The 24,890-nt window shown below is 41.8% G+C and overlaps 2 protein-coding genes across 4 annotated transcripts; both read right to left on the reverse strand.

Annotated features, from left to right (window-relative positions):
• Nucleotides 1-3,370: 3,370 nt before the first annotated feature.
• On the reverse strand, nucleotides 3,371-8,245 carry polr2m (RNA polymerase II subunit M). The gene is made up of 4 exons (XM_035158427.2): nucleotides 7,881-8,245; nucleotides 5,898-6,461; nucleotides 5,542-5,764; nucleotides 3,371-4,021 (listed from the first exon to the last, which is right to left on the reverse strand). Exons 1-4 carry the CDS (start codon nucleotides 7,982-7,984, stop codon nucleotides 3,878-3,880), a joined length of 1,035 nt encoding a protein of 344 aa, XP_035014318.2. The 5' UTR covers nucleotides 7,985-8,245; the 3' UTR covers nucleotides 3,371-3,877.
• A 1,636-nt stretch (nucleotides 8,246-9,881) lies between these two features.
• LOC118110537 (myocardial zonula adherens protein) lies at nucleotides 9,882-22,593 on the reverse strand. 3 transcript variants are annotated; one of them, XM_035158405.2, is made up of 14 exons: nucleotides 22,085-22,593; nucleotides 21,332-21,412; nucleotides 17,605-17,700; nucleotides 16,482-16,646; nucleotides 16,270-16,362; nucleotides 16,059-16,172; nucleotides 15,804-15,968; nucleotides 14,640-14,765; nucleotides 14,279-14,407; nucleotides 13,750-13,844; nucleotides 13,279-13,384; nucleotides 12,644-12,727; nucleotides 12,279-12,340; nucleotides 9,882-12,172 (listed from the first exon to the last, which is right to left on the reverse strand). In XM_035158405.2, the coding sequence occupies exons 1-14, from the start codon at nucleotides 22,151-22,153 to the stop codon at nucleotides 11,389-11,391; spliced, it is 2,169 nt and encodes a 722-aa protein (XP_035014296.2). In that variant the 5' UTR covers nucleotides 22,154-22,593; the 3' UTR covers nucleotides 9,882-11,388. The 3 variants fall into 3 exon arrangements, with proteins under 3 accessions (XP_035014296.2, XP_035014269.2, XP_035014278.2); XM_035158378.2 differs by having other exon boundaries at nucleotides 12,279-12,385; XM_035158387.2 differs by having other exon boundaries at nucleotides 12,279-12,385; nucleotides 15,804-15,956; nucleotides 22,085-22,592.
• Nucleotides 22,594-24,890: the final 2,297 nt, after the last annotated feature.

Below are 24,890 nucleotides of genomic sequence, written 5' to 3' on the forward strand. Positions count from 1 at the left end.
CAAACGGACAGGGGTGAAAAACATAACCTCTAGGGTGGATATAATAATCACAGAAGGTTCAGTGCACACAGACATCAGTTATTCCTTGGTCCCATAGTTAATATCTGCTGCTGGAGATGCATTCACATCAAGCTAATTCTGTGGAATAAAAAAAGTAGCAAAATTGTTCATGAGGTCAGCATTTCACAATCATTGGTGAAATAAGATAAAATGTAAGATATTTATCAAAGCTCCACTATCTGTGAATATGACTCAACTGTGACGAGCATCAGCACCAACATGTCCAGTAACACCTGGTACAGTTCAGGCTCCACTGAGCTGAGCAGATCTGATTGTAATAACTGTAATGCCAGTGTCTGTGTATTTAACAGACGAGCAATCACTGGAAATGCTGCTCTCTGACCACACGCATATGCAGTAAACTGCCCATGCCTGGTGAATGTTTTAAAGAAAAGAAAACAATCGTAAGAATGTGAAAAGTTGATAAATCATTCCCATGACGATGTTTTACAACCAGCACTCAGCTTGAGACACCTCAGCCTTTTTTTTCTCCTTCGACAGATTCACCCACAAATCAGGGAATATTTTTCTATCTGCATCACTGGTGAGACAGCTGCAGGGCTCTCATGAATGTTACAGCCACATATCACGCTCCCTCAGTCAACAGACATGACATGAACTACTGTATGTGCAAGCCTCCTCTCTCACTCACACACACACACACAAACACGACACAGTGAAGTCGCACACAGCATGCAGCGCTGTTTGTTTGTCATTCACAGCTCGTTCCATTTGCAAATGAAACATTTGTTCAACTTTCACACTCGAGACAAACACCAGCGAGCAGCACCGTCTTTCTCCAACTCGCTGTGAGCTTTGTCCTCTACATGTCAAGATTCAACGCAAACATCCATTTGGTGCAAGAACATGTCACCTAGGAAGGTGATACAGTATATTTGATTAAATAAAAATATTGACACTAACATGGCATGAATGGTACCAAACCTCCACCAAGGCTCAACAGTCCCCTTAGATACAATCAAGCTGCACCAGATTTCACACACTCAGTCCCATAAATATGCCAGATTTTTTTCATCAAGATCCATGAATTATTTCCTGGGAATCTGTGAAAATGTTGAAGAACTCCATATCTCACAATGTTAAAGAAAGACAGACAAATTCCTGGATAAGCCGCCTGATCCGGATCTGTTTTAATGGGTTCTTCCTTCACCCACACCACATCCTTACACCAAGTTTCATGGAAATCTTAAGTTGTTTTTTATTTAATCTTGCTTCCAAACATACAAACCAACCAACAAACCACAGGGGTTGAAGCATATTCTTCTTCACGGAGGGAAAAACTATTAGTCCACAGCTAGATGAGGGAGATCACAGTAGGACCTTAGGATTCAGTCTCTGGTGACCATGAATGTCTGTAAGGTTTATGATAATCCATCAAACTAAAGGTGGAAACAACCGACCAACATTACCATCCATAGTTGTGCCACTATAGCTAAAAAAAAGTTTAACTTGGCTCAGTTCTAGTGCAGTTAAAGGAGGGAGAGCTGGTTCCAATTGGGAGGAGGAGATAGTCTGAAACCTTATCTCCAGAAAACTGCTGCGTGCTGCATTATTTCATCTCGTCGTGTGCCCTGAGAAATATGACAAAAACATCAGAGAATGGAAAAAGAATGACCTCAGACTTCGTAACCTGGCAGATATAATCCAATCATTCTGCCGAGAGCCTAACTCGTGTTTAACGCCAGTCTATACATCATACTGTATATCTAATTTAAGGCCGGGCTGACTGCTCTTTGAAGCGGCAGTTCTGAAATCACATTCCAGTTTCCCCTCCCAAACAGCAAATTATTTTTACTCCCGCGAGACGTGTGATTTCGGACTCAAGAGTTGGAGCAAATCACTTGCAGACTACTTCACGAGGAGCTTATTAATCTGAGACAAGGGGTCCGGGATTCGAGTCGAAGTATAAACAACCTCATCATCAATGGACCAAGTTAAAAAAGAAAAGAAAAAAACTGTTTGACTATAGAGTGTGTGCTCAGTTCCACCTCAACAACATCAGCATACGTTCAGAGTCAGGTTTGACGCCAGATACCACGGAGAAAAGCTATACAGCAAAAATGTGCCCCCATAATTGGTAACAGTCTGTGAATTTATGTAAGCAAGGTAGGCTGTAATTAATCCCAGCACAGTGAGGATCCTCTGCAGAGTGTGATGGTGTATTTGTTGTTGGACGTCAGCACAGAGCCACTCTGGAGCCCATCAGATACTCTAAATACACCGCAATCACATTGTTGTTTTTTCTCAAGCGTCTCCCACCAATGCCTCTGCCACAATTACCAAAGGTTATCAAGGGGCATCTCCCACCAGAACCTGACCAACGTGAACCCACCCTCATTTCCTCTGAAAGTCGCCTCAGTGCTCTTATTTCTTCTAATTAAAATCCCTGCTATTTAAACTGGGACAGCCCGCAGTCCTCTGTGAGCGCTGGGAGAGAGATGATGGGAAAGTTTGGAAAGACGCTGAACGTCGCTGGCATTTCTTATCTACCACATATTAGCAAAGCTGAGAAATGGTATTTGCCATGTTGCATTAGCCTGCTGCCGTCCCATCATCGCCTGCCATTCCCAGCAACCACATGATGCATTCCAGATGTCTCAGCCATCAACATTCAATATTTCACTACCTCTGCATTAATCTTATCAAGTGTGTCACAGATCCCTGCTTGATAACATCGCACAGGATTTTTGAAAATCGGGGCCGACCACAGCTCCACTAGAAGCTGAAACTGATATCACCTAGCAGATTTATTTAGCACATAAAGAACAAAATAAAAAAATTGTGAAACTAAAATAATCCGACTGTAGGAAACTGGGTCTTATTTTATCAGAACGTAAACACAAAGTGGTTAGAATGTCAACACGGAACTGTTGACCTCACAAATGTTCCGTTTATTGAAAGTGGATCATATGTGAGGGGCTGTTTCACTTGATCTCGTCTCATCCATATGTGGAAAGTAAAAAAGCACACGACTTGAATATCTGCAGAGGTTTGTGGTACATGGATTTTTACATTTAAAAAAAAAATCTGTAACTAAGAGGTTTGCTGAGTCCACAAAATACAACACAATTATTCTGCACATTATCACATTGTTATGTGGTTTCTCTTCTCATTAAACCAAATTTATGATGGTAGCAAGTAGATAAATCAAGGTAAAGACTAGATGTCACGAACATGAAACTCTCCTCAGTGAAGGGAAATGAAAGAAAATCTCTTTAAGCCCTGCTTAAAAAGCTATTACACACTTATTAAACACTGGATCTCAGCGGATTTGAGACAAACACAATAATTGAGGGAATCAGGTGTGTTTATTAAATTCAGTTGCAAATTCTTTAGTCATAATTGTCCCAGAACAGTCTGATCCACGTGTAGATGAGCTTTAAAAACATGTCATTATAAACACATCAAAATATAAATTTCAATGTACAATACTCTGAGGCTCAGAGTCACAAAATTGGTTTAAGTCTACTGACGAGAGGCACTTCCCACAAAATAATGCACATGCTTCAAATTCAGCATTTAAGACTCCTGGCCAACCACAGGTATTATTATTTCTGCAGGACACCAAACGACCTGAATGACTATTTAGTGAGCTTGTTTCCCAACCTGCCACTCAACTTCCCTAGTCTGGGATACTCACTATGCCTGCACAACATGCAAAGAGCCCTTTTTCTCTGTTAAGAATTCCTGTCCTTGGAGAGAAAGTCCTGTTTGATGGGTCCTGATTGCAGGGTCCAAAGCCCGTTTTCCTCAGGGCCAAGGTCACACTGGTTTCCCCAGCTCCAGCCTTCCAGGATCAGTCTTCCTCTGAGGAGGGCAGGGCTCCTTCATCATGAACCTCTCTGTAGGCAGCCATGGGGCCAACGTCAGGAGAGTAGCTCCCCATAGAGATCTTCAATCCCTCAGACAGTTTCTGGGCTGCCAGCTTGGCCTGCAACTCCTGAAATTAAACACAAAACAACAAAAAAGTTGACATGAATAGGCTGGTAAATGGTAAACAAGCACATTATTATAAAGCAGCAGAGACATAGCTATTAAACCCTTAACAAAAGTAGGACTGATTATAAGCTTAACAGTTGACAGCAGCACACTGTTTGACGTTTGGCTCCACCATCAGTAATTTGGATGTGAAGTCACACACAGTACTCACACTGTCTGAACACTGCCCTCTAGAGCTTAAGGAGGGACCTCACACTTGGTTTCAACAAAAATTACTTACAAATTTTATTAGATGAGAAAATATTACATATTACAACTGTATGAACTCAATTTGTTTCATTCAAGGTGCAACTCAACACTTTGTTGGAAGATTGTTTCAAAAGAAATACTTGAATTTTAAGAGTTTCTACCATCATCTATTAAACTTTGGTGGAATCCCACAAATGTTGATGCATGACAGTTTGGGTGAATTTTATGATTTATTAAAACATTTTTGTTGATTTCTCGGACAATAATTCATGGATCTTGATGAAAAAAAAATCAGGCATGTTTAAGGGACTCTACTGAGTTCCATTATAATCCTATGATTGGAATAATGTAAATTCTACTTTTTTAAAGAAGGTACCAAAATAAATAAAGAATGCACTTAAATAACATTTAATGGTCAACATATTTTTTTCCATAAATGTAATAACCTATACCTTTAAAGGAAGTCTTTCAAATTAAGGCTGTGTTCAGAGCTACTTCAGCACCGTGTGAAAAAACAACCCTCTCATTCATTTAAATGAGGTCAGTCCAGGGTTGCTGACGCAAGTGGCTCCAGCAGAAAAAAGAAAATGTAGGGTCCTTCAACAAAATAGTTGAATATGCTCAACTGCTGTTGTATCACAATACAGCACTGTGGTGACCAAGTTACATGCAAGTGAACATTACTATTATATTATCATTATTAGATTATTACTTGTAACATGAACACCACATTTCTATTCTCCACATCTTGATCACCGCGTTGAAAGATTAATAAAACTGGAGTGGGTGACAGAGCAGTAACATGTTTTACCAGAATACAAAACATAATGCAGTTGTTTACAGACTGATAAGTTTTCAATACAATGTAACTCAAAGTGAATTTCATGGATTGTAATTTCATGTCTCATCAGTATCTGAAGCAGCACACGAACTTCTGCAGTCTCGGCCTTACTATGTACAGTGCCTTGCGATAATGTTTATTGTGATTGTGAAATAAAATAAAATTGCATTGAAGTTGTCTAGCAGAGGGCTGTTTTTGGTCTCTACAGCCTGTTTGTAATGTTTGAAATTCACCATGGCTGATTGTAACCAAAGCATTCAAATACAGTTACCCCAGCATGTTTCCACTCGCTGTGAGGAGGTAATATTTGCTCACACAAAGACTAAATATGTTTCAGCAAGTGGAAATTTCCGACCCTGTCATCATATCTACATTTTAGTGTATACAGTGCATGTATAAGAGGAGTGCGTGAAGTGCTCAGCTGCACAAACCTTCTGCTTCTTGGTTTGGTCATTCAAAAGGACGGCCGACTCTTCCAGAGACAGAAGCTGAACTGGGCTGTAGTGGAGTGGGGGCAGTCTGGCAGCAGTGATGTCGTCCAAGTGTTTTCTGTCTCTCTCCTTCCTGTCCTGGATGGAGAGCGGCAACAAGCCTTCAGTGGACTGGCCGGGTGACGAGGACCCTGATGAAGAAATGTCACTTCTGTGTAGCAGCCTGGAAAAAACAATTATTTACCATCAAATAACTAATGTTGTCACATTGTTACTGAAATCTACACAATTATCTACTTTTTTGATATAAATGTTTGCAAAATACATCATCACATCATTAAACAAAGTCCACTTACTGATTTGTTTTAAATTTCTGCCTCCTAGGAGCTGAAGTCGTCTCTGTTCTTTCCATGAGAGTTATATAGTGAGGCTTTCTTTCTGTCTGCATTCTGAGAAAAGGATTGTCTCTCTCTTTGGACTTGCTACTGAAACCAGTACTAGATTCAGACAGTCTGACCCTTTCCAAGGCCTCAACAAGGTCACCCTCTTTTGTCTCTTCAGAGTTCAGAGAGGCCCCAGCAGCAGCCGTCTCCATGGTTTCACCAGCAACTGCTCTGGAGACTAACTGGTCCTGTTGCTTGTCCAAAGTGGTCTTTTCCTGTACGTGAGCGGAGACAGGTGAGGTCTCCCTCTCATGTACCACACTTCCTGCTGCAGTTTCACTTTGTCTGTTCGGCTGTGCTGCTGGTGTGTTGGGTTCAACACATTTCTGCTGGTACTTGGACTGTAACTCCATCCTGGCAGCAGACACCAAGCTCTGTCTCCTGTCCTCTTCATCGTGGTGTTCAATGGCAAGACGCACTTTCTCAGCAAACTCCGATATCCTTTTACCTTTATCAGGAAGAGACCGCAATAACTTCCTGTGGACAAGATGAACCCATCATTACATCCTAGGTGCAACCTAGGTGGAAATAAACCAACATTAAATGTAAATCAAGAGATTTTACAAGTCCGTTGAACTCTACAGGAGACGTAGACACCATTCTTACAAAAAATATATTCTAACTTGATATTTTGATAATTGCATTAGGTGGGCTAGGTTCTGGTGAATGTGAAGCCCATAACGTTTTCATAATTTTCATGTTAAATAAACCCTTCAAAATCTTAGAGGATCTGCATTCATGTTTCTCTACTCATTTATTTTGCCTTTTTTTTTTTACACATCTGTATTTTGGAATAAAATAATTTATATGCCAAATTCAAATCATTACATAATTCTATAGAATTGTTTATTCTATTACTATTTAATCTAATATTTCTGTATAACATAACAGTGCTGAACTATTTGGCCGCAGTGGTTTTTTTCCATTGATATAAAAAATTTGATATCTGTCACATTTGAAGCTACATTGGATGTTGACATCTACAATACTGTCCGAAGCCTTGAGACACTTCAGATGTTTAGATTCCTATCCATCAGTGAGGCGTCTGATCGGTCTCATGTTCACTCTACAGAACGACAACTATCCAAAACATACAGCCAGAGTCATGATGTAATATCTTCCCTGCTGAAATGAAAAAGAAAATCCTGCAGCAGAGCACTGATGTCATTTAACCGTCTGGGGACTGCTCACTGTCGTGTACATCACTGTGTATTCTCTGTATTTTTACTTCTCTGTTCTTCTCTACTGCTTTGACAAGTTTCATAGAGCAGAGCAGGCACACAGCACTATTGTATTTAGTATTCAATTTTTTGTTTTCAATTGCCACAGGTCAACTTTTACTTAGTTGAAAACTTGTAATCCTTCAACTGTACAATATTGAAAGAAACATCTGGATAGTCTTCTTATATACAGTATTATATTCAGTGAAGGATACATATCAATTGATACAGCATTATAGGACAATAATGTTTTGAATCTTGAATCTGTCTGTCTCATGGAGTCAGTCTGGGATCCCATGAAGAGTCAGAAGTCACTGAGACAGACTGAGGCCACAGTGGAAACCTCCAAAACACAACATCCCACCTTCCTAGTACCTAGTATGATTTATTGATTTTTTTTTTTCAATCCATGGCAAAATGTCAACAGATAAACTTGATGCTATGGAGCACAGATGTTTTAACAAACTTCAGACACACACTGCAGGTAGAGAAGCTGCCATCTTGACTGTACTGATGGAAAACAGCAGATCTCAGTAAACAATAGTGTTGTTAATGTCTCCTCTCTCTTTACTGTCACTGTGGCAGAAGTGGTCCTCCACAGTGATCCACGTGTGTCTCAGCATGTGGGAGTTGAACATGGAGGACACAGGCTGACTGGTTACTGGTATGAACTCACTGGTTGGACAGTATCTTCTCCTGTCGCAGCAGCAGATCCTGGAGCTCCTCTCTTCTCTTCTGCGTCAGGTCTCCCACCTGACCCTGGCGCTCTGTCCGCGACATCACTGCTAGCTAGCTACTGACAGCTAGCTACTGACAGCTAGCGACAGACATTCACAGCGGCAGGAGCTGACGTTTAACACGCGGCATTAAAATAAAACTGAGTGTGTTCGATAACCGAGTCCAACCGCCGCCATTTAAGCGACTGTTTGGGGGTTAAACAGCTTCAGAAAGCTCCTCGAGCCGCAGCTTGTTTTGTTCAACATCATAGTTTCAAAGTTGGCTTCTTCCTCTTGACCGGAAATCAGACACGAGAGGCGGAGCTCTCTCGCCCCCGAGCGTGCAGGCTGGTGAAGTGCACCCCTTCTCCCGGCCACAGCCCAACTGGTGGCGGGGATTTGCTGCCCCCTGCAGGTCAAGTGTCGTCACCAGCCTCAGACAGAGAATTCAAAGAGGAGTCTGTCACTCCAGCTTGTTGAGACCTTTACAGTCTGTGCTTGTTGTGCCACTCCTCCATTCAAGCTGATTCCATCCTCTCTGTAGACAGTGCAGTCAGTGTGAGCAGATTTTCCATCTCTGCTCTTCCTGCTTGGATGTTTCCCAGCCAACCTGTTTCTCCCTCAGCTCAACAGACAATGACCTGAACTTGAACCCAGGACGTTACAGCTGTGTCCTCTCTGTCCTCTCCCACCATTCAAGGTTGGTCTGACTCTCGGCTGCAGCTGCACACAAAGTCCAAATCTCAATGAGCTCCAGAGCTGCAGGATCCAGATCTGACACTACTTTATTAATATCATTCCTTACCCTCAATGCACTACGATCACTTTAATCATTCAGTTTTATCCACGTTCTGACAATCAGTTTTCACAGTCGTTATCCTGTTCACCGTCCTTTTACAATCATATACACTAACTCTCACTTTATAATAGTTTCCTGTTTTTACTTGTGCCTTAGAATTGCCCTCCGGGGACAAATAAAGTTGTTTTGAATTGAATTGAATAGTGCCTGCATTGCATCTATAAGTAACACTATTATTATTTTCATTATAACCCCCAGTATGACAGAGCTTAAATCTGATGGTTACACAACTGTTCCTGGTCCCTCTCTCTCTTCTATTCCCCTTTTCCACCCACCTCACACCACCTCCCCCATTTTTCTCCACTCAACCCAACTATGGAATCAGATGGTCGCCCACGCTGAGTCGGGTTCTGCCAAAGGTTTCTTCCTGTTAAAAGAACATGTTGGCTTTCTTTGTGTTGTAAGGTCTGGACTTTTGGCGCTATGCAAATAAAACTGAACTGAATTGCACATAGGTCCTGTGTATTTTGTCAGATCCCACCTGAAGATGTTAAACATCAATACATTTTGCACACTTCTCCATATGCCATTTGTGTTTCTTCCTGATCCTGATCCTGTGCATGATTCTGCCACACGTCACATTTTACCACTTGGATTTAATTTATTACACACAGCTTTTGAGAGTATTTTAAATTGTCTTGCAATACACTCTAAGTGAGTCTACATTAGGTTATAAAATTACAATAACGAATACTGCTGTGAAAAGTGAAACGGCTGAGTTCTAACCAGGAAACTACAGATTTTCATTGTGAGGCCTTTGTGCATAATTTCCTGTGAACTGCAACAAACAATAGCTCTGTAGACACATAATCTGTATTATACACAGGAACGGGCTTCAAAATAGAGTCAGTGACATTTTTTTTTGCACATTTCCGTAGAATTTATCTTGAGTTTAAAGCTTAAAGTGTGAACATTAAACATCCAAGATGCGAGTTCTACAAACCAATAATAAAAAGGCTTTTGTGTTTCTCACTAGTCACAACTATTTCCGACAGATCGACCCAGATCACTGAAAAATGAGGCAGTCATAGAGGCTACATGGCTTCAGACATCTGTTAATTTATGGCTGTGTTGGCGTCCATTGACACAGTCACAGTCAGGATACCTGTCCAGTAAAGTCTTTATTAGCCAAACATCTGCCGGCCTCATCTTATTATTTGCAGTTTGATATGTAGCAATAAGGTAAAGGCACGTCATGAAGTATTTTCCGATCACAGTCGTGGCAGTGCAGACAACAGCTGGATAACACGTGGGCCAGTGGCTCAGAAATGGCAGTCACCTCATTACGGTAAATACATTTTAAAGTAATTCATCAGTTTTATCATCACCACATCAATGTACAGTTATTATCGTTGTTATTATATTACCCTGTTGAGATTCATCTCCACCACCAGTATCAGATAACGGCTGCTCACAAAGGCACGAAGCATGTTAATAAATATAATGTACATAATGTGACAGTAACAAAATAATATTCATTTCATTTGTACAGAGACAATAAAAAATAATAGGAAAATACACCAAATAACCTTAATATACGTAGGCTACGTTCACTGTAAACAAAACAAATATAATCCTTCGATATGTTATTTACAAAAAGTTTTTTTTTACAGAGCATTAGATTATTTACACCCTACAACATGTATCACAATTAATAGTGCTATGTGCACACAGAGAATCTGAATGTAATTGAAAAAAAAGACTTTTCATCATCGACCAGATTCCTATTGTACACAGTATTACTCATGACTGTGTCAGCTTCTGACTGGTAAAAGTGAGATCAGTGGTCACAAGGTCATTTAAAAACAATCAGACCGAAGCCAACTCAGCTTTAAAGGAAGAGCTTAACATTTTAAGAGTTAAACTGCTCTTATTATCTTTCTTTGCTGAGGAATAGAAGAGAGGATCAGTACCACGTTCATATGTGTAACTGCAGTCGGGTTGGTTTTAACCACAGAAACATATTTAACGCGCATGTTCATAATGTACTGATTTGATAAATCTCTGTCCAGACGTATCAAAAACACGTCTACATCTCCAAATTCAACAAAATTGTTTTTAATTCATACAAATACTGTTTGATGGGGCTGCGGTCTTGACTAATTCTTGGCTGAGAGCAATGGCAACTGGGATAGCTCCTGTTTAACTGATAACTTTACACTTCACTGCCTCCAAACAGCTTTCGAGATGCTGGAGGGCAGATTCTGGCCACGTTCACACTCTAGGTCTTGGTGCTCAATTCAGATTTATTGCTCGGATATGATTTTTTGGTTTGGAAGTTCTTGTTATTTCTAAAATGTGGCAATAATGTGGCCAGCATCAGACTTCAATGTGAACTGGTCTCTATCCTGAACTAACCCATTCATGTGACTATTGTGAAAAACAGACAGGCGTCATAAATGAACAAAAAACTGTACTTTAGGCCAGTTGAGCCTGTAGTGTGAACGTAGCTGCAGCTGTTTTCCTTTTGTTCAGCATTAATGCTAAGCTAAGCTAATTTACTGCATCTTTAGTATTATAAAAACGGGAGTGGTCTCAATCTTCTTATGTAACTCAGCAAAGCAAGAGGTAAAGTGTATTTCCCAATATATATAAATATTAGTATTGCTTTAAGATGGTTCTATTTTTAGCTTTGCTGTGATTTCCATCAGTCTCATGAACGGTGTATAAACTCCTTTCGATCGAGCTCTAGAAGATGGCTGGGAGGACGTGGATTCCTCCGGATTTGAGCGTGTGTCTGTGTTCGTTGCAGCGTCCACCTCGTCTCTCCCGGGGCTCCCCGGCGTCTCAGGTTCAGCTGGGCGGGTGTAGGGGGACGTCCCACTCTGCACCGGGGGGGTGGACAGCAGGATGCGGCTGTATTCGACAGGAGTGTACCTCAGTAAACTAGACTCCAGCCTGCTGGGCGGAGGGTTACTAGGCGTGAAAGTCCTCGGTCGGGTGGGCATTGTCAGATAGAGCGATGGATGCTGAAGGGGAGGTGGAGGGGGTAAAGGTTGCGTGGAGGGCAGAGGTTGTGTGGAGGATGAGGGCTGGAGGGGGGGTGGAAGCTGTGTGGGTGACAGAGGTTGTGTGGGTGACAGAGGTTGGAAGGGTGAGAGAGGTTCTGTTGGTGACAGAGGTTGGAAGGGTGACAGAGGTTGTGTTGGTGACAGAGGTTGGAAGGGTGACAGAGATCGTGTTGGTGACAGAGGTTGGAAGGGGGAGAGAGGTTGTGTGGGTGACAGAGGTTGTGTTGGTGACAGAGGTTGTGTGGGTGACAGAGGTTGTGTTGGTGACAAGGGGTTTGCGGCTGATGGAGGTTTCATGGATGGCGGCGGCAGATCGAGTGGTGGGAGTTGATTGGGATGGAGATGAGTTGGTTGAAGCGTGTCATGACTCTGTACTTCACGTCTGCAGATGCACAGTCAGACATCAGGGTGAGAAATCACCACCAAACCAAGCACCAAATACAACCTGAAGCTACTACACATGTTTCTCCAGCATGTGTGCGTCTTACCTGGGGAGCAGATCGCAGCCTACTCCGATCTCCCTGGTTTCCAAAGCCTCTCGAGGCCTATTCTGTGTGGACATAAAATACTTCAGCTTGTCTTCTAACTCATTATTCTAGGAAAAGAAAAAGAAAGGAAACAACACTGTCAGGTAAGACACATGCAAGGGCCGGCAGGGAATTGATAGGTGCAGTGGCGTGAGGCAAACACACAGACATTGCTGAATGTTCGGGACATCCAGCGCTTATAGCAACCCAGGCAATCCTCTGTAGCCATGCATTAGATAACCACACCACACCAAAATCAAAATACGCAGTGAACACGCAGTGAACACGCAGTGAACACGCAGTAAACACGCCGTTTGACTTCTTACCTCACACTCCACTATTGCTATTCTGTCCAGAAGCTCGGAGATGAACATGTCCTTCTGGGCGACTTGAGCTCGTAGAGATTCAACCTTCACAAATTCAAGAAGGGTTAGGGTGTTCTCAGGCAGATCTCATCTCTGCTAATTCAATACACTGTTGTGATCTCATATGGATCGTTGGCAGTTTTCACCTTGTTTAACATTGTTAGATATTTATGAGTTTGTGAAATTTGGTGCTGATCCAAATAACCAGTAATCTAGTGAATTTAAGCAGTAACTTGAAATAACTTGGTGCAAATTACAGGGAAATTATCGGCAGAACAATAATGGAAATAAAAGCTCCATTTAAACCAACCTTAATATTTATTAATTATTGATTTCTTATTGTAAATGTGTGCTTTAAACAAGCAATTTCTCACAGTTAATTAACAACTATTTTCCCCATATGCACAATAGAAATACATAGCGACTCGCAAGCATCTAAACCATTACGCTTTTATTGACTCTGAGGCCTGAAGTTAAATATTCCTTCATCTGCACTCTGTTGCTTTAGTAAATGATCTCCTGCTTCAGCTAATGTTAATATCCGCGCTCATCATCAAATCACACAGCAGAACGGAAGAAAAACAAACCCTCCTCACCTCCTCGATCATTCCTTTGACTTTCCTCTGCTGGCAGAACACCATGTCGTTCAAGTGCTTGATTCTCTCTCGGAGATTCCCTGCTTCGTCCTGCAGCTCTTTGGACCTGAACACGAGCAGCGACCAGTTAGTCCCACAGACGGGATGATCTCAGGACAGGGAGGGGTTCTTTTTGTGTTTTACAGAAATGTGCAGCCAAGTCAGATGCCTCTCAGATTAGGTCATGAAAAACTTCAGGAGGAAAAAAAGGAACTACAGCACCCTGATGCTTCTGCAGCCTCTTATAATGGAAGTTTATTCTTGACTTTGGAAATAATAGTTTGACCAAACAATCTCAACGTAAAGATGAAGAGCCTCATATACAACACTACGACAAGTGAGCAAACGTCACTGACTGAGGAATATGATATGATTGACAGCCCACAAACGATAATACATATTAATTGTGTGTTCCTGGAGTTTAATTTGTACCTCTTAGCCATAGAAGAATCAGTTGTGTCTGTCAGCTCCAGCAAGCGGAGGCGCTGTTCACACTCCTGGAGCTTATTGTTGAGTTGACTCTTTTCCTGTGGAGAGGATTATTCAGTTTCTCTCAGATGTTGTGAGGAAACAAATCATGATTCTCAAAACAACGTAGAATTCTAAATCCACAGTTTATTTTCTAAACATTTCATACATTTCATTAATCCGGTGATAGCATTAAGCTGTGCAATACACTGGTGACCTTCAGGGACCAGCCTAGAGCCAATCCCGGCTGTTATTGGCCTAGAGCTAACATACAGAGACAAACACCGTTCACACCAAGAGACAATTTAGAGTCTCCAATCAACCTAACCCCAATCTGCATGTCTTTAAATTTCAGAAGCAGGAATATCTGGACGAAACTTTCGCAAACATGCAAACTCCACACAGACAGACCTACCCGAACTGAGATTCAAACCAAGACCCTTCCTCTTCTTATTATGAAGAATCATTTCTCATTTGTCCTGTTGAATCGTACCTTGCTCATACAGTCCAGCAGACGCTCCAGTTCAATGATCCTCTGGTCCCTCTCACTGATCTTGGCCTCTGCTGTCCTGATGTGTGTCTCTGCGTCCTCCAGTCGCCTGATGTACTCATCCAGTTGAGCCTGTGTCAAGAGATTCAGATTTAAGTTTAGAATTTGAATTTAGTCATTTATCAAACTTTTAAGTGATTTTTTATAGTCTTTCTAAGTCTTTTTAAAATGTGTAAAAATCGTAAAACATCTCGAGTGGTTATTCCACATCTAACCTGTTCTTATGACGCAAACAGTAAGTTCTGGTTTCTATTGGCATTGAAACTGATGCACTACTATGACACGAGGAGTCAAGAATGCAGACCTGTAGGTTTTCAATCTCCTCCCTGTGCCTCCGTTGTTCTTCCAGTAGCTTCTCATCGTACTCCCTCTGTAGCTTCTCGGAGAGCTCATGCAGCACCTGAGTGTTGGCCTCCTGCGAAGACTCCACCTGGATGATTCACAGCGCAGCAGAAATAAGACTGAGCTCGGCTGATTATGGCACATTGACGGTAGAACAGTGGAACAGATGCAGCCGATGTGCTTGTTTTACTGCAGTGAAAGGATCTGCTGGATCAACACAAACAGCTTTCTCTACTGCTCCGACCTCTCCAGGGGCCTCCAGCTCCTGTCTCTCTAGCTCTCTTCTTTAAATATGAAATAAAATCAATTGTGTTTGCATGTGTGTGTTGAAGTATGAAACAATTAGAAAAATATTACATTGATTTTCTGGCTGCATCTGTATCAGGATGATGACAATGAGTCAGGTGGTGACATGGGGTGAATGTGCACAATCATTCAGTCCAGGTTTTAACATATATAATAATGTATAATGATGAATTAGGCAGCTGGACTTCAGTGAGTTTTCAGCTGATTGTCTCACAGTCTGAGTTTATAAAAGCTCTGCATCTGATTGATTCATGGACTTGTTTGTCTCCTTTCAGGCAAAGTATTTTTCCTTTGTCTGCAGAATTTAGGATTGAGTGATATTATTAATATGTGAATACATCAATGGGGCCACACTGTCAGATAGTATATATTCTTAACTCAGATCTAGTCATATCGTGAGCCAGCTTTTGTGTTAGCATTCCAATTGCAAGGTCTTCTGTGCACATTACCAAGTCTTTTCCTTTATGTCATATTGATTTATTGAAATTTGGTGCAGCTTGATTGAATCGAATGGGACTGTTGGACCTTAGTGGAGATATGCGCTCAACTGAGTGCAATTCTAGTTGTTGATAATAATAGGTAACATAAAGGTTTGGGATTCTTGTATTTATTAAATAATCAGTACTGAGTCTAGTTTCTACATGTGACGTGTATTTCCCATCATTTAGTAGCTACACCTCTCCACTGTTACTGACTCATCAGACCATTTTGTCACAGGTCATTTGAGTATTCACTGGAGCAGGTTCTCCCACAGGAATGTTTTGACATTTGTTAATGCGTGTGTGTCCTTGCGAACAAGTGAGTGTGTCCTCAGTCTGACCTGCAGCCTCAGTGTCTGGTTTTCCACCTGCGCAGCGGCCAGCTCCCTCTCTTTGTCCCTGAGCTTCTCTTGCGTTTTCTCACAGTTGCTCCGCAAGCTCTTCACCTCCTCTCTGGTGTCCAATCTGTTCTGACAGTTCTCCAGAAGGGATTTCTGCAAAGGAGACTTCTTTTACTCATCAAGCCAACCCTTCGGTGATGGAATGCGGCCGTCATCCAGAAAGACTTCACAGGCTCGGCAACACTGATTTGTTACCTGCAGGGTGATGTTGTCAGATATGAGAGAGCTGTTCATCTGATCGAAGCTGTCCATGGCCGCCGTCCGGACCCTCACCTCTGACTCCAGACTCCTGCGATGTGAGTTTGCAGACTGCACAAACAAATGATGCAGATTTATTCACAGCTCACAGACAGAGAGAGTTTGATGAGGGAGTTATTTGTTGTTATGATGCTGCATAACTAATTACCCTGATTTCCTGTGAAAGCTTCTGCATGGATTGCTGCATTCCTCCAAACTGCCCATACATCCTCTCTCTCACCTTTTCCAGAGAATCTCTCACCTGTGTACACACAAAACAGATGGATATTATCAGTGCATCAACCCACACAGCCTTGCATTGTTGGTGGGATGCTGAAAACTGCCTCAGGGCTTGTTGTTGTTGTGTTAGTCTCCACTCACCTCCTTGATGTACTTCATCTCATCGTTAAGGTGAGTGACCGTCCACTCTCGCGCCATCACCTCCTGCTGTCTGTCCGAGCCCGCCCTCTGCACCACGCCGTACACTTTGGGCCCATGATGCTGCGCCGAGGACTCTGTCACCCCATTGGTCGTGTCTCCAGTGTGCTGAGGGAGACAGGATAGCACCGGTCAGGTTTCTGTAGCCACCCCTCCACCACAGCAAGACTGTCACGGTGTCTGAGTATCTGTGTGTTTATGCTTTTACTGTACAGACTTGCAGGCGGATCACGTGTTTGTGTACGGATGCTCATGCCTGCATATGTAAACTTGATCAGGTATTTCCAGCCCTACTGCTGCTGAGCACAGGAAACAGGAGGTCGGCAACAAACAGCTAATAAAAGTGCAGGGTGTATTGAAGGTGTCATGTTTCTGCAACCCAGTACATGAGCTGCTGCCGTTTCTGCCTATTGTACCTCTGACAGCCTGGACACCGGTGGAAACAGATGCAGAGCAGCACAGGAGCAGAGCAGCACTTTACACAATGAAATTACTAAACAACAAATGACAATTGTTATCGTGACACAGATGAATGACTTTGGCCTAGGAGTTTAATCTATAAGAATATATACTTCAATTAAAATCCCAGAGGCAAAGGATTTATTTTGAAATAATAAGTAATAATAATAATTATTATTAGAACTATTAGAACTATTTATCACGGCTGCATCCAATACTTACTAAGTTGACTTATTCAAATTTTCTGAGTTGTCCAACAAACAGCTTAAAACTTAAACATTTACTGGACAATGGAAGACAAACAAAAAAACAAATATTTACATTTTAGAAACAGGGACCAGATGATTGATGACATCTTTTTTTTGTCTGTTCTTCATTTTTACTCAGATAAAAAAAAAAACATTTTCCTGAACCGGTGAGGATGGATATTTAAAGTTTAAACTCAAAAACCTCTACCAACATCTGTTCATGCTGAATATCTATGAGAAGATTATTAATGACAGTCTGGGAGTACATGCACAGAGTCATGTTTTACAGAGGCATGTCAGTGACACACTTGTGTCGCGGCGTCGTGCCTATTACTCATGTGGTGGATGAGGCTGCCTACCTGCTGAGGTGACTCCCTGCCAGCTGGCCTCCCTCTTTGGGTCAGCCCATTCTTCTTCTTCTTCCAGGCGCCACTGACGTCTTTCTCTCTCTGAGCCTGCACACAAAACAACAACAACAAATAGTCAACACTGATGTTGTGTGCGGACGCTACAAAGTTAAACCACAGACACCTTATAATTAGCAAAGCCTTTGTTGTGATAATGTCTTCGAGTCTGTCGTGCGACACATGGCAAAGACTCAGAAATCATGCAAACACAGTTTCCCTCATGTTTGTTCTCCTCCTCTTATTATTATTTTTTCCTTTGCATGTTTGTTTTGCCCTCCTTTTATCTCTCTATCCTGCAGTAACATGTATACTGTAAATGTATGTGAAAGATTTGGTGATGGATGGATGGATGGATGGATAGATGGATAGATAGATAGATAGATAGATAGATAGATAGATAGATAGATAGATAGATAGATAGATAGATAGATAGATAGATAGATAGATAGATAGATAGATAGATAGATATATAGATAGATAGATAGATAGATAGATAGATAGACACTTTTTAAAAGCCTCTGCTCAGACTAAATGTTCAGATCTATTACCAAAGAAACAGGCGTCCACCTCCACATCTCTCAGAGATAAGAATGAGGAGAAACCAGAACAAAGACGCCAGTGTTGTCTCGGGGAAGGAGCTGAGCCTCACATTTTCTGCACCGCTCAATCTACAGAGGACATTCTGCAGAGAGACGCTGATATGTGGACGTGAGTTCCAGCCGATGGGAGGGAAGAACCTCTCCACAGTCATATTTAAGTTTTAACAACACTGCGGCGCGCTTCTCTGAGAGCTCAGAGTTTTAAAAGCTCTCTGTTCTTTCCATTCAGCTTTGGATTTTACAGTGTTTGACTAAACTGTGGGAGAATGTTGACCAGGTTTTTGTCGTGCAAACTGCAGCATAGTAATTTTGGTGTAAAGAGCACACAGGGTTCCTTTTGTGTCGTTCATAACCAACGTCACCAATTACCTTAATTATGCACCTGAATGACGTCCCTTTGGAATAATCACATGTCAGTGCATTGTCAAACATTTCTCTGTGTCATATATGAACTAACTGCTCCGTCCAATGACTTCATTGTGAAGGAGTCAACTGACTGGATTAGCTCCTGATTTCCAACACACACAAGGGTTGTATTTGCAGTCAGAACACAAAGACCCTCTCGTGTCGCTCCTTGGGATGAGTCGTGTTCACATCGAAGAGACATTCGGCCATTGTACGGACGAAATCTAATCCTGCAGGTGGAGAAACATCTAAATGCAGCCACTGTGCCTTTCCCTCCTGCGTGTCATGGCGTAGATCGTCTCATCCAGGCCATCGTCACTGGCTGGATTGTGTCCGTGACGTTTCAGATTGCAGGGACACACCCTTTCTCATTTCTGAGAACCGCGTTAACCAGCGTTTCTACAGACACACAATCTCTCTGCTTATCTCCATCAGAGGATGTATCAGTATCTTCCTTCCTCCTTGATTAACTTCCGCTTTCCCATTTCTGTTTGCTTCAACCCAAGTGACCTACGTTTGACCTTCGCTAAAGATCCAATGTACGATTCAAGATTGAGCAGCTTGTATGAAATCTATATATAAAGTATAATTAAATCTATATTTAAAGACGAGGTGGAGACTCAGTAAGTAAGTAAATGCAATAAAAATTGGACTGTTAAATCATGTTTAAACACTGTGTGAGTATTTGAATTGAACGAGTTGTAATTAACAGGAGCACCTGCACTCTGAGCTCAGTGCTGCACACACAGTGATCAGATAACTGAACCCTGATATTCCTCTGTCAATTCCTCTGTAAGGGGCTTTCCTACCTGTCTGTAGTTATCTTTGTGAATCACTATGTGAATATTTTCATGTGAAATATTTTTGTAACTTTAAGATCCCAAAGCAGAATGTGAGTAAGATGAGAAGACTGATTGCGGTCCTGGCTTAGCACAAAGACGGGGACACAGAATCAGCCAGTCTGGATCTGTCCAATGTGTTTTTCCTAATCCTCTCTCTCTCGCTCTTTTTACAGATACAACAAGTGACGTTCACAGTTGCTGTTTGTTTGATTCTGTTGCCTTTGCACAAACCAAAATATCCTGGATACAAACGCTGCCATTTTGCACATTTGGATCCAGAGTCTATGCGGTAACGATCGGGGGATGGAGCCACTGTAGCAAGATCCTGTTGATACTCAAGCTCAACCTATCACGAGACAGTGTCAGCTGTCAATCATGATGTTTCACCCTGTTTTTATCACAACAAATTCACTTGAACAATCATCACTATGATGAGAATAACTTAACATGACAGAAACGATCTCTGAGATTAGTTTAGTTGACGTGTTTTTTGACTCTTTATTTTAGTCCATGTCCCAGCTGCTATCATGGTGGAGGTGGGATTTTTGGGCTTCACTTTTGGTGGAGCAGTCATGTCGGCCATCTTTAGTCTATGGTTTCTTTATTCTAAGACGCATGCTAACAAGCTGATGGCGTTGATCTTCTCGTGAACAAAGTTATTAAACAAATGTACCAAAGTGGTCTTTTTCCTCGTAGGCCATTTCTTACCATTCGGTTTTCATTTTCAACGCACCATTTCTATTTACACTTTACATTTCCTCTTTTTATTTTCTCTTCACCTGAGGCGACTGAGTGTCTGTAAAACCAGCCTCTCTGCTGGTGATTGATTGGGGGGGGTGACTGTCAGAGACACACTGTCTGCACAGGGCTGAGAGCTGCATCCTCACTGAACACACACTGAAGTACACGTCATCGCCGAGCACATGCGATACTCTCCACTTTTGTGCGCGCTCTTGACCGGACTGTCCTCTGTCATCGGTTCCAGTAGTAGTGGGCACGCCCTCCCTGTCAGAGTTTAGGACAGCGTGCTATCTGTGGAGCGAGTGGAGGAGAGATAACTTGACGAACACCACACTCCTTGGCCAAGGTTCATTGAAAACATGCCACCAGGCCTCTGTCAGGATCCTGCGTTATTGCAAGCACCAAAAGCACCTCCTCAGGGCCAAGAACAAGTGCGGTATCACTCTCAGTTCTCACACTCTCACTGAGAAACTCTGGCATCAGCCTGTGGACCACAGATCCTTAACACAAACAAAGAGCGGTGCAGAGCCACCTACAGCAAACACCCTGCAGCGTGGACTCACAATTATCATTTCACACAGCAACAATGTGCAACAACAAACATGGATACTGTGGACTTTGAGCAAAAGCCAGTGAGCTTTGCTTGATAAGTTACCAGAGTGTGTTTTTACAGTTTCAGCTGAGCTGTCAGGTGTTTTTTAATATTTTCTATGGAATAGATTTAAAACACAGAGTCATGGAGGAGGTTTGATGTAAATTTGAAACAGCTGTATGTGCATTGTCTCTCACACACACACACACACACACCCTCCTGTCATGATTACGTAACTGCACCAGATGATAAAAACACATAAATCTCAGATGCGGCACCGTCTTTCTTTCCAGGTATCATGAATGTGTGTGTTATCTTTGAGAGACACACCAATTCACTTGGTCTGTTGAGTTGAATTCAGTTTACCAAGAGACAACATAAGGTTGAACTCTTTGCATTAATCGTGTACTTATCTGAGTAGAGCTGTCGAGCAGGATTTATGTGCAGGATGCAGCTTGATTAATAGCAGCGTTTCAATAAGAGCGAGATATGTGACTTACTGTGTCTGAGTTAGTTGTTTTTGGCTCGTTGCTCCCATTGTCTGCCGCATGAAGAGTCAATCTGAGACGTCTGATCCTCCTCTGAGAACAACAAACACACAAAAGGCAAATAAATGATCTGCGAGCACATTCATATTTGTTTTGAGATGTGTTGCTATGAGAAACCATTGAAGAGTTTACATGGAAACAGCAGCACAATGTGTTTTATTTATAGAAAATAGTTACAGAGCTGCAAACAAACTTCATGCAAATGCTGTGAGACGTGTTTGGTTCTGTACTATGCAAAAACATTTTTACAGTTGTGTATTTTGAAATATCTCATTTCAAAACATTATTTAAAATGACTGCATTATACTCCTCATATCATTCCCAGTGTAAAAATATGAACAGGTTCTGTCTTCATTTACAAACAATGGGGGTAACTTGAAAGTACAAAGGCCTGTTTTATCAGAGAGCTGTTCAAATAAACATGACAGCCTCCTGCACACTCAGCTCCCATTACACGCTCCTGTTAGTGAACACATCCCATAACAAACATGAACTTTCACAGGATCAGGGAACAGAAAATATTATCTGGAAGTGAGGCAATTTATCTCACAGTTTACAGATGAGAAAATCCACAGAGCCAGTACAACAGGGGACAAACAGAGGAGGAGGGGGAACAACCACTGAGCTGTTTTCAAAACACAGAGGAGGAGAAAGAAAGAGACACAGGGAGAGTTCCAGTGTCCTGACTTCTCTGGGACTTCTTACCTCCGAGTCCGGAGATTCCTCTGTTGTGGTGGTGGTGGAAACATTTCGTCCTGAACCGTAGCGAAGCATGTCTCCTCTTCTGTCCACTCCTCACTTCTCTTACTCTCTCCCTGTCCAGCCCTCCTCCCACCCTTCCTCTCCTCTCACTCTCCTTCCTGTGTCCTGCTCAAAGTCTGAGAGCGACCATATGCCCCCAGCCCCAGCCGGGGGGAAAGAGAGGAGGGAAATTCCACTCTGTCTAACCTGCTGCTGCTGGTGGTGCTGGTGGTGCTGGTGGTGCTGGGAGTGCTGGGAGTGCTGTTGCTGTAGCTTTGGTGGTGGGAGTCCACAGGACCCTGAGGTACAATCCAGACCCTAACTCAGCAAAACAAACACAAAAATGTCACTGTCTTGATTCCAAGCAGACTGCTCCTCTAATCCACTGGGCTGACAGGCTTGTCAGTCACTCAGCGAGCTCTCTGCCTGACTCTCGACTCTCCCTGTGTCATTCAGTTTTCTCATCAGACCTGTCGGGCCACATTTCACCTGCCTCCCTGGTCGCTCACAGGGCGGGTCCTGAGACAGGTGGAACACTTCTTATCTACAGGGGTGGATGAGAGGCGGAGCTGCGTCTCTCTGTGAACTTCACACTGAAAGCACTGGATAGTATCTCCCTGTTTTGCATGTTTCTGATAACTACAAAATGTATTTCTACTACTTGGTCACAGGCAATAAATCTATGATTTTTGTCCTTTTATCAAAAGATTGGTCTCCTACTTTGCAGTGGTGGAAAGTAACTAAATATTAGGAGGTTTTTGTACTTTACTTTAGTAATTCCATTTTATGCTACTTTATACTGCTAGTCTGGAACATCTTTTTTATATACGTACTCAGCAGTAATAGTTACTACATAAAAATGTGACCTATAGTGAATTATTACAGATTAAAGTATCAAACGTTTTTATTCAAGATAATGTTGTTTTATGTACATTTTGCATATTATTACATCATGGCACTGAGCAGAGCACATACCTCCACTTATTCCACACACTCATAGATATCAGTTCCCTAAACATCTCAGATTCATCAAGAGCAATGAATTAACAAATATGAAATCAACAAAATTGTCAGAATAACACCTTATCCCACCATGAGAGAGTGAAAGAAGAATTCCTGGATCTGCCCCCTGCTCCAGATCTGCTGGTGTCATGGATGTGTCATGGCAATTCGTTAATAAGTAATTTTTGTGTAATCTTACTAACAATCAAACTGACAGGGGTGAAATCATAAATCAACCGTGGAGGTAATTATGATCCAATTATATGAAAACATAAATACAACACTTTTTTTAGATACAAACATTTTGATGGCAGGACTTTTGTTGTAGGGAAATTTTTATGTGATACTTTTATTTAAGTGAATGGTTTGAATCCTCCATCTTTCCACTAGAAAGTCTGTAACATACATGCACATTTATACTGAAGCTGCAGGAGGTGTCTCACATACAGGAGTTGCCATGGCCAATCAATTATTGATCTTGTTGATGTTAGATAGCAAAAAATGAAAAGGAAGAATGTGTTTAATTCTACTCTCTGAAAAAGACACTGTTATTCATACACATCCGTTTAAACCTACTCATCCTGTCAAATACCTTAAAGAAGCTGACACACAATCCTCATGACAGGCAGATCACATTCCTCGTATGAATGACCTGCAGTCACTCCCTGCTCATAGAAACCAGAGACGCAGGGCAGGGAGAGAATCAAGTTGCCTGTTAAGAAGGTCGGTCAGCTGTAAAGTGTCCTTCAACAGAGCTCTGCTGTTATATCGTCAAAATACGACAGTATATAAAGAAAAGAAAAATTCTCGGGACAATGCAAAAGGTATGTTTACTGGGCCGAGGAGTTAATGAGTAGCCAGACATCAAACAAATAGTGTTTCTTTGCTTTTGCAATCAGAGAGTGAGTCTCTCAGCCAGGCCTCTGTCAAAGCCAATGTCATGGAAACCCACTCTCAGTTTCATATTTACATGTATTAATCTCTCATCCGGTCTGGATTCAGTATTTGATTCATTCCCCTGTGGTCAGTCTTACAAGATTAAGCAGCTTTAATTATCACATATGATTAAATTCAAACTCATGCACTTTGCTCCTTAACAAAGCTCCTGTATATTAACAATGAAAACCAATAAGCAGATAAACAACACGTAGACAACAATGATGGAATGTCAGCAAGTATTTTTGGACAAAAGTAAGAATTATAGGATTATTTGAGTCTTTCTATTTCATTACACTTTTGGTGTAGTTACTCCTCACGTTAACATATTAAACATATAAAGTACCATTATAAGATATTGCTTTTGGGAAACTGCACTTGGGTCTTATTAGAGCTGAAACGATGAGTAAGACAGTCGGTTATTTGATCAGTACTAGTTTGGTAACTCAGTTTCGGTCGTTTCAGTTGTTTTTCATGTAAACATGGCAGATGTTTCATGATTCCAGTTTCTTAACTCTGAGAATTTTATGCATTTACGCACTTGTAATTATAGTAAAGATCTTACAATTAAAGTAGTTTCCATGCGGCACTTTTAATGGAGAGTTCTTGATCTGCAGTATAAAGTTTAGTATCTGCTTACAGAGATAAATACGACTTCATGTTGTCCCAGGATTAAGATTGTTTATTTGCCGCGTGCATGTTGCAGTACAACTACCTGAGCTTCTCCCTTGTCTGGGACCAATTGTTTCACAATGAAAAAGGTGTTTAGAGCAACAACAACAGCATTTTTCTGCTCCGTGTCCCTGCAGCTGTGGAATTTAGGTTGGCCAGT

The sequence above is a fragment of the Hippoglossus stenolepis genome, chromosome 1 (genome assembly GCF_022539355.2).
Source record: "Hippoglossus stenolepis isolate QCI-W04-F060 chromosome 1, HSTE1.2, whole genome shotgun sequence".
In the NCBI taxonomy this organism is placed as follows: domain Eukaryota; kingdom Metazoa; phylum Chordata; class Actinopteri; order Pleuronectiformes; family Pleuronectidae; genus Hippoglossus; species Hippoglossus stenolepis.

What these genes read in the sequence shown, in the direction of transcription:
- polr2m (XM_035158427.2), bottom strand. Translation starts at nt 7,984, where the DNA reads ATGTCGCGGACAGAGCGCCAGGGTCAGGTGGGAGACCTGACGCAGAAG. An exon ending in GAGAAGATACTGTCCAACCA is followed by an intron (nt 6,462 to 7,880) that starts GTGAGTTCATAC and finishes TCTTGTCCACAG; the next exon opens with GAAGTTATTGCGGTCTCTTC. An exon ending in CAGAAATTTAAAACAAATCA is followed by an intron (nt 5,765 to 5,897) that starts GTAAGTGGACTT and finishes TGTTTTTTCCAG; the next exon opens with GCTGCTACACAGAAGTGACA.
- LOC118110537 (XM_035158378.2), bottom strand. Translation starts at nt 22,153, where the DNA reads ATGCTTCGCTACGGTTCAGGACGAAATGTTTCCACCACCACCACAACA. An exon ending in GCAGGGAGTCACCTCAGCAG is followed by an intron (nt 16,647 to 17,604) that starts GTAGGCAGCCTC and finishes TGTCTCCCTCAG; the next exon opens with CACACTGGAGACACGACCAA. An exon ending in TGCTGGACTGTATGAGCAAG is followed by an intron (nt 13,845 to 14,278) that starts GTACGATTCAAC and finishes TCCTCTCCACAG; the next exon opens with GAAAAGAGTCAACTCAACAA.